This window comes from Sminthopsis crassicaudata, chromosome 3 (genome assembly GCF_048593235.1).
Source record: "Sminthopsis crassicaudata isolate SCR6 chromosome 3, ASM4859323v1, whole genome shotgun sequence".
NCBI classification, from domain to species: Eukaryota; Metazoa; Chordata; class Mammalia; order Dasyuromorphia; family Dasyuridae; genus Sminthopsis; species Sminthopsis crassicaudata.
This window is the reverse complement of record NC_133619.1, coordinates 189,610,277-189,624,577: the sequence shown is the minus strand read 5'-3', so window position 1 is coordinate 189,624,577 and position 14,301 is coordinate 189,610,277. Positions and strand designations below refer to the sequence as shown.

Genomic DNA, 14,301 nt, shown 5'->3' with positions numbered 1-14,301 from the left:
GGAAGTGGGTCTCTAAAGGGGAACGATTGCTTGAGGTAAGAAGTGCTCCTAAGTAAAATACTGGGGAGTAGGGAAAGGGGAAAAGGAAAGAGAAAAGTATAATTTGGGGTAATAAGATGGCAAGAAATATAGAATTAGGAGTGTTAACTCCAAATGTGAACTCTCCTATACAGAATAAGTGGATAGCAGACTGGATTAAAAGTCAGAATCCTACAATATGTTGTTTATAGGAAACACATTTAAAGCAGAGGGATACATACAGAGTAAAGGAAAACGTCTGGAGCAGAATCTATTATGCTTGGGGTGAAGTCAATAAAGCAAAGGTAGCCATCCTGATTTCAGATCAAGCAAAAGCAAAAATTGATCTAATTAAAAGAGATAAGGAAGAAAACTATATCTTGCTAAAGGGTACCATAGATAATGAAGCAATATCAATACTAAATAAATATGCACCAAGTGGTATAGTATGGAAATTCCTAAAGGAGAAGTTAAGAGAGCTGCAAGAAGAAAGAGACATCAAAACTATAATGGGGGAGATCTCAACCTTGCTCTCTCAAAACTAGATTAATCAAACCACAAAATAAATAAAAAATAAGTTAAAGAGGTAAATAGAATACTAAAAAAAAAATTTAGGTAGGACAGATTTTTGGAAAAAATTGAATGGAGACAGAAAGGAATACGTTTCTTCTTGGTAATTCATGGAACCTATACAAAAATTGACCATTTATTAGGACATAAAGACCTCAAAATCAAATGCAGAAAGGCAGAAATAGTAAATGCATTTTTTTTCAGATCACAATGTATAATATTCTCTAAAAATTACATTAAGTAAAACTCTAGGGGAAAATAGATCAAAATAATCTCATCCTAATGAATGAATGGGTGAAACACCAAATCATAGACACAATTAATAATTTCATCCAAGAGAATGAGAGTAATGAGACAACATACCAAAATGTGTGTGATGCAGACAAAGTGGTAATAAGGGGAAATTTTTTATCTCTGGATGCTTACTTGCAAAAAATAGAAAAAGAGCAAATTAAAAAAAAAACCCAATCAAATACAAACTTGAAATTCTAAAAATAAAAGGAGAGATTAATAAAATTAAAAATAAAAAACTATTGAATTAAAAAGTAAAACTAATAGTTGATTACATGAAAAAACAACAAAGTACATAAACCTTTAGTAAATTTGATTAGAAAAAAAATAGAGGAAAAATCAAATTGTTAGTCTTAAAAATGAAAAGGGAGAACTTTCAACCAAGAAGAGGAAAGTAGAGCAATAATAATTAGGAGTTAATTTGCCCAACTTTGCAATAAAGTTGATAAAAGTGAAATGGAGGCATATCTGTAAAAATATAGTTTGCTCAGATTAACAGAGGAGGAAATAAATTACTTAAATAGTCCCATTTTAGAAAAAAGATATATAGTAAGCTATCAATTAATTCCCTACGAAAAAAATCCCCAGCACCAGATGGATTTACATGCGAATTCTACCAAACATTTAAAGAACAATTAACTCCAATACTATATAAATTATTTGAAAAAACAGGGAATAAAGAACTCCTACCAAATTCCTTTTATGACACAGACATGGTAGTGATACCTAAACCAGGTGGGATGAAAACAGATAAACAAAATTATAGGCCAATCTCCCTACTGAATATTAATGCAAAAATCTTACATAAAACATTTGCAAAGAGATTGCAGAAAATAATCCCCAGGATAATATACCATGACCAAGTAGGCTTTATCCCAGTATTGCAAGGCTGGTTCAATATAAGGAAAACTATTAGCATAATTGACTATATCAATATCCAAATTAACAGAAAGCCTATGATTATCTCAACAGATGCAGAAAAAGCATTTGATAAAAATTCAACATCCATTCCTGTTAAAAACACTGCAGAGTATAGGAATAAATCACTTTTCCTTAAAATAGTCAGTAGCATTTATTTAAAATCATCAATGAGCATCATATGTAATGGGGATACACTGGAACCATTCCCAATAAGATTGGGATGAAACAAGGTTTCCCATCATCATTATTCTTCCATCTTGTACTATAAATGCTAGCTTTGGCAATAAGAGAAGAAAAGGAGATTAAAGGAATTAGAGCAGGTACTGAGGAAACTAAATTATCACTCTTTGCAGATGATGTGATGGTATACTTAGAGAACCCCAGAGAATCAACTAAAAAGCTATTAGAAATAATCCACAACTCTAGCAAATTGCAGTATACAAAATAAATAAATAAATCATCAGCATTTTCATGCATCATTAACAAAATCCAACAACAAGATATAGAAAGAGAAATTCCATTTAAAACAACTGTCGAAAGGATAAAATATTTGGGAATCTATCTGCCAAGGGAATGTCAGGAACTTATGAACAAAACTACAAAACACTTTCCGCACAAATAAAGTTAGATCTAAACAACTGGGAAAATATTAAGTGCTCTTGGATAGGTTGAACAAATATAATAAAGATGACAATACTATCTAAACTAATCTATTTATTTAGTGCTATACCAATCAAACTCCCAAGAAACTATTTTACTGTCCTAGAAAAAATAACAGTAAAATTCATCTAGAAGAACAAAAGGTCAAGGATTTCACGGGAATTAATTTTTAAAAAATCAAATGAAGGTGACCCAATTGTACCAGATCTAAAATTATATTATAAAGCAGCAGTTACCAAAACCAGGTGGTATTGGCTAACAAATAGACTAGTTGATCAGCAGAATAGATTAGGTTCTCAGGACAAAATAGTCAATACTTTTAGCATTCTAGTGTTTGACAAACCCAAAGACCCCAGTGTTTGGGCTAAGAATTCATTCTTTGCCAAAAACTGCTGGGAAAATTGGAAACTAGTATGGCAGAAACTAGGCATTGATTCACATCTAACACTGTATACCAAGATAAGGTCAAAATGGGTTTGTGATCCTGACATAAAGAATATTACAAATAAATTAGAAGAACATAGGAGAGTTTACCTCTCAGAGCTGTTGAGGTGGTAGAAATTTGTGACCAAAGAAGAACTAGAGATCATTATTAGTCACAAAATAGATAATTTTGAGTATATTAAGTTAAATTTTTTTGTATAAACAATACTAATGTAGACAAGATTAGAAGGGAAGCAATAAACTGGGAAAACATTTTTACATTCAAAAGCTCTGATAAAGACCTCATTTCTAAAATATACAGAGAAAATTGACTCAAATTTAAAAGCAATCAAGCCATTCTCCTATTGATAAATGGTCAAAGGATATGAACAGACAATTTTCAGACTAAGAAAGTGAAACTATTTCTAGTCGTATGAGAACGTGCTACAAATCACTGTTGATCAGAGAAATGCAGATTTAGAGAATTCTGAGATACCACCACACATCCCTCTGGTTGGCTAAAATGACAGGAAAAGATAATGACCATGGTTGTATTGGATATTGGAAGACTGGGACACTGATGCATTGTTGGTGAAAATGTGAATGAATCCAACCATTCTAGGGAGCAATTTGGAACTATGCTCCAAAAATTCTCAAACTGTGTATGCTCTTTGACCCAGCAGTGTTACTACTGGGTTTATATCCCAGAGATCTTAAAGGAGGTAAAGGGACCCATATATGTTAAAATGTTGTGGCAGCCCTTTTTGTAGTGGCTAGAAACTGGAAACTCAGTGGATGCCCATCAATTGGAGAATGGCTGAATAAATTATGGCATATGAATGCTATGAAATATTATTGTTCTGTAAGAAATGACCAACAGGATAATTTCAGAAAGGCCTGGAGAGACTTATATGAACTGAGGCTGAGTGAAATGAGCAGAACCAGGAAATTATTATATACAGCAGCAAGAAGATTATATGATGATCAATTCTGATGGACGTGGCTCTCTTCAGCAATGAGATGATTCAAACCAGTTCCAATTGTTCAATAATGAAGAGAGCTATCTACTCCCAGACAGAGGATTATGGGAACTGAATGTGGACCACAACATAGCATTTTCACTTTTTATTGTTTTCTTGCATTTTTGTTTTCCTTCTCAGGTTTTTTTTTTCTTTTTCTTTCTAGATCCGATTTTCTTGTGCAGCAAGATAATTGTATCAAGATGTATATATTTGATTTAATATATATTTTAACTTATTTAACATTGTTGGATTACCTGCCAACTAAGGCAAGGAGTGGGGGGAAGGAGGGGAAAATTTGGAACAGAAGGTTTTGCAAGGGTCAATGTTGAAAAATTATCCATGAATATATTTTGTAAATAAAAAGCTATAATAAAATAAATTAAAAACAAACAAATAAAAAACATATATTGGACTCCTTGCCTTCTAGGTGTGGGGAAAGGAGGGAATTAGAACTCAAGGTTTTGTAAGGATTATCCTTGTATAAGTTTTGAAAATAAAAAATTTAATAAAAATATGTGGCTATATATATATATATATAAAACAAATCATATTGTACTAAAATTTCAAAAAGCAGCACCTGGAATACTATAAGTTGTTAGCAAATTGCTAAAATTATTAAAACAGCATCATTCTACTATAAAGCCATAATTTTGTAAAAATAGCAGCTGAAAGCATTGGTGCCACACTTTTATCATTTCTCACTTTTCTTTTGTTTTTATCTGCACCTGCTATTCTGACTAAAGCCAGTAATTTCACTGTGCCTAAAAAAATGTCAATGGAGAAGTATAAATTATGTATATTTAATTATTTAATGCACCAGTGGAATTTTATGAGATTATATCTATATCATATTGTCTTTTAGTTTCCAGCAATTAAAGAATAGAAGTATAAAACAAAAAAATATCTACAGCTCATAATCTATAATGTAATTAATTGGTCTTCAAAGATCAGTCTTGTTGATATTACTTCTGAAACGCATTTATATTTTTATTCCATTTTACTATTAACAGTTAAACATATAAATGTGTTTTTTCATGTTACATAAATTTCTTATTAGAATTAATGAGAAAAATCATTTGGTTACTTGGTTTTTTGAAAAAGAATATTAATTATGAGGCCCTGTTATAAAAATGCTTTCAGAATGACTTTTAAAATAGGAGATGAGAGTTTTCTTTCTTTTTCTTTTTTTTCATAAGGGAGTCAAGGTCACAAAAAAGGGGCAAGGACACCGAAGTTACCAAAACAAACGGGTATGAACTGGGCAGACTTGCTTCCACCTCCTCCAGCACATCCTCCTCCCCATAGCAATAGTGAAGATTACAGTCTTTCTGTAGATGAGAGGTATGTAGATGAGAGATTATCCTGTAATATGACATCTTGTTTGGGACCTGAAATGTTTATAGACCAGGTTTGTGTGTGATGGATGACATTACCTACAAACATTGAAATGTGGCTCTTAAAAAAAATCCTGTCATTTCCATAGTAATGTAATATTGGCATATTAAATTAGCCAGAGATTAACATCTTCAAATTGTTGTGGTTTTTTTTTTCCTCTCAAACAGTGGATATATTTAAAAATTGCATTGATGTATGCATGAATGTGGCAATATATGGCTGTGAATCCAAAGAAACAATGCCCTTTAAAGCAAGGCACTAGAATCGTGCTTGATGGGCATGAGCAAATAACAATATGCTTTAATGAAGAATAGCATAGGAAAAATAGCATAAAGGATGCTATTATAAAATCTGATGGAGGCAAAGATGAATTTATCATTTCCTAATTTTCCTACTCTAATGCTATACCCTTAATGTTAAAAGATCTAGAAGAAAGTCTCCAGCCTAATACAGATACTAGAAAATATTCATCCAACTGAATTCCTCCTTTAAGGAGATGTCTTTAGACAAAAAAAGCAGACTACATCTGTAAACTACATCAATGGGAGTACCCTCCATAATAAGATTTTCAGAAGCTTGAAAATAAAGAAGGTGATCTTTACAAAATATTAAGAGTAAAGACATTTGGATGCCCCTTTTCTTTTCAAAACTTATGTTTATTGTGACTGTCATATTCTCCTATTAGACTAAAGGCTGTATAGAACCTTTTATAAAACTCTAAATTTTGTATTTTCCCCACTCTTCCACAGTACTCTGTACACAGTAAGTTCATAATAAATATTCCATTTAAATTTGAAGAATAAAATATTAGGAACTTAACTACATTTTTAACATCATACAGAGTCTGAAGCCAATTAAAGTGAAGAGCCTCTATATCATATATCTCTAAAATATTTACTTCCAGGTGATTTTCCCCTTTCTAATAGTCCATCCAATAATCACAGAGCAGTAACAGTCTTTATCAGTCAAGGAATATGCATACTAATGAAATTATAGATCTTTCAGAATATTGGAGTATTTTGTTATAAATATTAGGGATAAAGACTGAACTAATTTAATTGGATGAGAAAATTACTGTAACTTTCCTTTCCATCTGAGAAACTATTGGGAATTGCATCCACACTAAAGGAGTTGGAGAAAGAGGCACAAACATTTGAAACTTACTTGTTAAAAAAAGATTAAATGAGATTCAGTGCAGTACATCAAATCCTTGGGAGGAAAAGGGATAGTAACAGAATCCTTCAGTTTTGCAAATTCTAAGACTAGACATATGATTTCATTACTTAAGATAAAAATTTTTGAAGAAATTCTTTATACAATGCATGTTAATATCTTCTCTGCAAATGCATCTTTAAAAAAAAGTTGCCTAGGTCTTTGAAATATTAGGTGATTTAGCTAGGATGTGTTAGACATTGGGCCTGAACAGACCAACTCTTAGTCCACTGGACTAGGGTTGTTTAAAATATTATTTAAAGGTAGCTAAATTCTGCTGTAGTTAAAATCATGATTTAATGTTTTAAATAGGCCATTTAACAATATTTTCCTAAGTGTAGCAGGCTGTGATAGAATTTCCTATTAATCCTTATTGTAATAATCTGTTAATCCTAGAAATTAAGTGGCATTGGTGACAGAAGTCAGAACAATGCATTCATTTTAACAGTTTAGAATTAAGATTTCTTGTATTTTGCGGAGTTTAAAAATGAATATGAAGTCTGATCGTTTTATCCTGTTGCTTTCACTTCCTTTGTTTAGCAGCAGATGCCTTTCAAAATGAGAAATTTTTTGGTTATTTCACCCCCATTAGGAGAATATAAGAAACCAGCAAGATTTACACATCCAAGAGAGATTTCTTAAAGGTTATTCAGTACAATCAGTTAAGACCTCAGGAGGATTAGGGATGAAAGCAGTTCTTAAAATCTGAATTCAAATCAACAGCAGTGATAGCTTTTAGTGGTCTCTATTTTGTGAAAGATCCTGTCTTTGACCTATTAAAAGATACTCCTTCCTTTTCAATGAGTCCAGTATGAATGCACTTTAGCTGTGCTTATAAGCTAATGAGTCAACAAAATTTAAGTGTTTACTATGTGTCAGACATTGTACTAAACTCTGAGAATGCAGAAAGAATCAAAGGACAATCCCTATTTTCAAGGAGCTTACTATTTAATGGACGAGATAACAAGCAAAGAAATATTTACAAACAAGCCATATACAGGAAATAATTAAGAGAGAAGACAGAAGAATTAATAGGGGTTGAAAAACCCTTGAAAAAAAGGAGGGATTCATATAATAGATGGAATTTTAGTTGTGATTTAAAGGAAAAGTAATATATAAAAAGAGGAGTATATACCTCAAATGGTTTTAGAGTTAAATGAAAAAAGCAAAGAACATTGTATTGTTACAGTGTAGATGTCAGTTATCTAACAAATTCCAAGAAAATGGTCTTGTGTTTTTTCTTTAACTGAGAAATCAAAGGTTTTATAGAAGTGAACATATTTTATTTCTTTTTTTTTCAGATCTCCATACACAGAAATCCTAGCCTGATTTATTGATATAGCTATAAATGTATATATGCATGTATGTACTTATATATGGGTATGGATCTCTGTATTCTTATAGCATGTTTATTTGTATTTCTCCAAGTGAGAAAGAATAGCAAAAATTAAGCAAAATGTGATAGAAAGTATAGTATAGAATTATAGATAGTAAATATTTTGGAAAGCATTGTTGGTTCTGCCACAGATAGGAGAGGGAGGAAGAAGAGATGTTTTTCTCTCCCTGCTTCTAGCATTAAAAGATGACAAAATAGATGAATTGCAGGCTTCTAACTAGCAAATACCACTGACTAAGGCAGGGTCTTAGCCCTTCTCTGCAGCTATGAAATTATCTTGTGATAATCCCCTCTCTCTATTATTGTTTCTAGTCTATGGAAGGGGGAAGTAAAGGAGAGACAGAAAATATCAAGTGAGACATTGGAGAAAAGAATTTTCAAATTATTTAAACTGACTTCCAATTGAGAATGAAATGAGAAGTGAGTTTCAGGTGATTCAGCTCACATGGTGGTGAATTCACAAATCTTTTTTTCATGTTTGCCTTTATGTGTTGCTATTCAAAATTTTTCCAACTTTGGGATATTTTCTAGATTGGGAATTGGCACATTTTATATTGGCAAAGAGATACAGATATATTATTTAAATATTTAAATGTTACTTAAATATTTAAATTTTTAAAATCAGTTCAAATTTAAAATTAAATATTATTAAATACATGCAAGAGTAAATAAGGTCAATCCAAGTTGGTTCAACATATATTTATTCCCAATGACACTGGAGTTTATATTCTGTGGTAATTCATATGGAATTTATCTCAAGTTTTTCAATTTCTAAACATGAAATTGCATAAACATTAATTTTTTGCACACATTTTCAGTTTCTATTATATAAATTTCATATAGTGTTTTTTAAATTTAGAGAATATGTTTAGTTTCTATCAAAAAAGGCCTTATATTTTTATATTCTAGCTAGATGGCATTTAGATGAAATGATGCTTTATGTGTTAAATACTTTTTGTCTTAGCTAGCTTTGATCTTTTTTTTAAACTATATGGAAAAGCAGAATCAGGAAGACCAAAGGCTGCAGCACTTAGTTATGTGACTGGTCAAGTCAGTTTATATCTTTTGGCCTCAGTTTCCTTATCCTTAAAATGTGGTTAATAATAGTACCTAACCTATTTCATAAAGGAGTTATAAGGATCAAATGCAATATATATATATATATATATATATACACACACACACACACACACACACACACATACACACACACACATAAAGTATCTTACAAACTTTAAAGTGATGTATGAAAACTAGCTATTATTGTTATTAATAATAACAGCTAATATTTATTGAAGTTCATAAATATATTTCAAACTCCGAACTATTCTGTGGTCATATTAGTTTGGAAAACTTTAGCATATGTATAGTACTCTTATTCAAGAGAGCTCTTAAATAAATACTAGAAAGAAAACTTTTAAAAGTAAATGTTTTACCAGGTAATAGTCAGTAGCATCATCTTCCTATACAAGTGACAGCACATTTTTAAAATGTTTTAAGTTTTTAAAGTTTTCAAAACTGATATCTGCATAACTCTATATTTTAGCTATGACCAAGAAATTCTATGTCCAGTGCCACCAGCAAGGATGTATTTACAACAAGATGAGCTAGAAGAAGATGATGATGAACGAGGTCCTACTCCACCAGTTCGTGGAGCAGCTTCATCTCCAGCAGCAGTATCCTATAGCCATCAGTCTACTGCCACACTTACACCCTCACCCCAAGAGGAACTTCAGCCTATGTTACAAGATTGCCCAGATGACATGGGTCATGTGCAACACCCGCCTGAGAGGAGGTATGTTGTGCAGAGGTTTTAAAAGTTGATGTTTTCCCTACCAGTAAAATCAGGTTGTTTCTACTCATGAGCAGCATTCGTTTTGTGATTTCAAAATTATTAAGTGGAGTAATATCATTAACTGAGGTTTTAAGGTAATCTTTGTATTATTATTCCAAGTGAACTTTAAAAATTTAAATGATATACATTATTTCACAGAAATAATATAATCACTATTATAATTGTATTTGTGATTACATGTAAATCATAATTTGTAAATTGTTCTTTTCATAAAATCTAATCCAGCCAATTTTATATAATTTTCCCCACTCTAACTTTTATTCCTCCACTTTCTCTTTCTCCTCTGTCTTACTCTATCTTACTGTATTTGCTGTTGCCTTCATTCAGTCCTTCCAGTGAACAATTGTTGTCTTAATAGCTATTGTGCTGCAGAAAAATGAGTTTGGTGTCTTTGTATATATATATATATATATATATTTTGTACTTGACCTTAGTTATGTTTTTATTTAGTTGAAATATTAGATTAGAAACTTTTTGTTTTGCTTGTTTCACAATTTACATATTTATGCATGTGGATTTAAGTGCAGATGTTGATATAGATTATGTGTGACACATAATATGAAGTAAAGTAATAAATAAAATAATGTTTTATGCTCACCTGTTTCATTTGTCATTATTAAAACACAAAAGCTATTATTGTATCATGTTAATGCTTCTCTTATTTTTAATGATTTTACATTTGTACTTTTTATAATGCCTGACACATTTTATTAGTTTCTTTAATCTTATTCTTATTGGATGATGATTGTTATTTTCCTTTGTTTCTTTGAATACTTTTTCCAGCATTTTTAAAACTGTCAAATAAAGTTTTCTTATTTTAAATCTTTTTATTGGTTTAAAAGGAATTTTAATGTTATTTTTTAAATTTCATCATGAAGAATTTATTTTTTTATAATTATGAAATAGAGATATCAACATTAAATTCCAAGGGAAAAAATATTTTTGATTCCAGTTATATGTACCATATAACTGGTATATGTTATAGATATTACAGATTCATTTTCCCTAAAAAGTTGAAATACCAATTTGTGTACCTGAAAAAAATTATAAAAGTTTAACATGCTTTAAAATAAAAATTCAAACCCAATAACAATCACATACTTGGCAAAGGTATGTCAAAATTCTATAGGACTACATATTGTCTAAGATGTATTCTTTGAAATGTTTGTGTGCTCTAATTTTGATTTCAATTTAAGAACAACAGTTATTAAATTTTTTTCATGATTGGTTATACTAGAATAGTTTAAATAACCAATATGAGGTGGACTCACAGTTTCACAATCCTCTTTTGTGTTCTAATTTAAATATAGACACTCATTTAATTTGCTTTTTAAAAAAATTTCAGTATTTAAGAGAAATTAAAGTTTTAAAATTCCATTAAAGCTGGGTAATTTTATATATAACTGTATGTTGAAACTTCAGAAAAATATTCCAAAAGTTATACAAAATATTTAATATTATTTTTATTGTAATCACTTGCCATTCTCACAAAAATAATACCTCTGAGTATTATCAAGGAAAATGCCTTGAACTTGAAACTTTTAACAACTCACTTAACTTCTCTTAGCATCAATATTTTTCATATTGGACTGGATTGACAAATTATTGCTGTATGCTCTTCCTCTTTGTACAAGTCAAGGTCTAAGAATTTTTTTTTATTACTTTTACACTTATTTTTACACAGTATTTACACTTAAAAACCATTCTTAGTTCTTCTGGATTAAACAGAAAGATAGGCATTGGGCACAGTTTGCTGAATTAGGTAATCTCTAAAATCCCTTCCCATATCTAACAGTATTTGATTTCATGACTTTAATTCTGTGGCAGATTATTTTAGTAGTTCTTGAATTTCCTAATGGAAAAAAAAATTAAAATGCTTGTTATATTGAGTGGTAGAGCTACCTAAATGCAGCTGATCTTGAAATGATTTTTAATTTTTTTTAATTTAGTAAATGACATTTCAAAATTTAGATCTTTATCATGTGTAATTTGAGTTTGTATTTTTTAGAGCTGATTCACATATTGTATATATTTTCCACTTTAACTTGGCTTGGTAATAATTAAATTATTATTCTTATTCTACCACCTTACTCTAAAATCTGATTTTGTGTAAGTTATTACTTTAACATGGAAATAATTTTGCTTTACAAAATGTTGATTTGCTTAGTAAATATAACTTTATTTACTGGTGAACCTGCTTTTTCTAAAGTATTTAGTGATGATCAAAAGGGTTATTTTTCTTTTTAATAACATATTAGCTAATTGTATTTTATATATGTCTAACTCTACTTGATTTTCATTCTAAGTAAAACCAATTGTCATTCAATGTGAACAGCCCAGTCATTACTGAATCTAAGTTTACTTTTTCCTTTTGAAATAACTCAAACTCTTTCAAGTTCTTTGTAGTTTTTCAAAAAGTACACAAAATAATTTTAATGCATAAGTTTTTTAATTGAAACGTTTATCCAAAAACCTTATAACCTTAGCAGTTATGTTTTTTTTAATTTCCCAAAACAAGTCTTATCCTTTCTACCATGTAGAAAAATAATAACTGTAGATTTTCCAAATGAAAATTTGAAAATCTAGTCATGCTGATGTCAGATTTAATGTGTTTTAAATCAATTGTCACTTAACAAATTATAACTTTTTACCAGTTCTTCAGTAAGTAATCCTTAAGATAAAAAGTTTACCCAATCAGTTTTCAGTGAAAATCATTAATCTCTAAAAAAAGTAAAATGAATTGGATTACTGAGGGAAAGAAGACATAAGGTTAAGAATTTCTAGCTGCCTTAATTGCGAGTAAAGTGACTGATATTTTTGTAATAGAATAAAATCTATAGGAATGTATGTCATAATGATAAAAGTGTTTAGGGGTTTTGTTGAAGTCATGAAATACTGCTTTTTAATAACATTATTATTATATATTTTTCAAAACAACTGATACAATTTCCTTAGCCTTGTTACATTGGTGCAAGGAAAGAAAAGGAGTGAAAAAATCATTTTATGGAACATTCTGTTATGGTACATGCCTGTTGTTTTTGGCAATTTCTAGCTTTCTTAATTATTTATAACCTTTTGGTCTCATCAACTGGCATTTGCCTACAAAGATAGTCTTTAACCTTCACATATAATTGCCTTTTCCTTTTTATATAGACCTAATCCAAATAATGAAACATAAAATGATGCAGGCATAATTGAACACTTTGTTACTAGACCCTTATAAATTTAGATTTTGTATCTTCTCCAACAATGCTATCCATAAAATATAGTAACTCTGCTTTGTCACACCTAGTTAGAAAGGTTTGTTTGTTTGGTACAACAATTTTTAATAAACTAAGGAACAGAATTTTTAAATGTCTTTAAATGACTTTTTAAAGTCAAGTTGGTCTTTAGATATTTTTGTATCATTTGAATTAACTTAAAGCTTGTGTATTTATTTTTCTCTTTACACAGACGTCAGCCTGTTAGTCCTCCTCCACCACCAAGGCCAATTTCTCCACCACATACCTATGGTTACATTTCAGGACCCCTTGTTTCAGATATGGATACTGATGTACCAGAAGAAGAAGATGAAGCTGACATGGAAGTAGCCAAAATGCAAACCAGAAGGCTTCTTTTACGTGGGCTAGAACAGACCCCTGCTTCTAGTGTTGGCGATTTGGAAAGCTCTGTAACTGGCTCCATGATAAATGGCTGGGGTTCAGCCTCAGAAGAAGATAATATTTCAAGTGGGCGTTCCAGTGTTAGTTCTTCTGATGGCTCATTTTTTACTGATGCAGATTTTGCACAGGCTGTTGCAGCAGCAGCTGAATATGCTGGTCTTAAGGTAGCAAAACGTCAAATGCAGGATGCTATGGGTAAGTTGCATAATTACAGAAATTATTTAATTTGTTTTAAGTGTATAGCATTGAATTATTATCTTCATTTATATCTTATTAAAGTAGGTAACAAATATTAGTATTAAGCATTTTCAAAATTGAAACTAAAACTACCAATTACATAAAAGAGTAAATAAATTCAGTTGAGTAATCTCTGCTCTCATCCATTCTTCAGTTTGTCACAATAGTGATTTTTATAAAGTGCAAATTTGACCACGTCATCCCCAACTCCCCTATTTAATAAATATCCCTGTTACCTCATGATAAAATTTTAACTCCTTTAATTGGCATTTACATCTCTTTTCCACCTAACCCCATCCTTCCTTTCTATCCTTATTACATATTTCTCTTCTACATGCATTCTCTAACCTAATCATACTGACCTTCTTGCTGTTTCTTTTATACTTCATCTACCATCTTTCTATCTTGTCACTAACTCTCTACTTTCATGGAATGCTCTCCTCCCTTCTCTTTTCCATTTCCTGGAGTCCATTATTTCCTTCATCCATAAATGAGTGAGTGAATGAAAAAAATTTACTAAGTATTATACTAAGCACAGAAAAGTACAAAGAGTTTACAGTATAAGGGAAAACAACACATAGTAGGAAGGGAGGGGAGTGGAAGGAGTCAAATATGGCTCCGGGGGAGTGGGCCTGGGTC

At 30.7% G+C, this 14,301-nt stretch overlaps 1 protein-coding gene across 1 annotated transcript in view; it reads left to right on the top strand.

Moving 5' to 3' along the window:
- ROBO1 (roundabout guidance receptor 1) overlaps positions 1 to 14,301 on the top strand; it is a 582,961-nt gene that overhangs the window by 536,977 nt on the left and 31,683 nt on the right. The window contains exons 25-27 of the mRNA XM_074299785.1: positions 5,102 to 5,246; positions 9,455 to 9,703; positions 13,217 to 13,620. Coding sequence (XP_074155886.1) covers positions 5,102 to 5,246; positions 9,455 to 9,703; positions 13,217 to 13,620 — 798 coding nt within the window. The remainder of the gene's footprint in view (positions 1 to 5,101; positions 5,247 to 9,454; positions 9,704 to 13,216; positions 13,621 to 14,301) is intronic.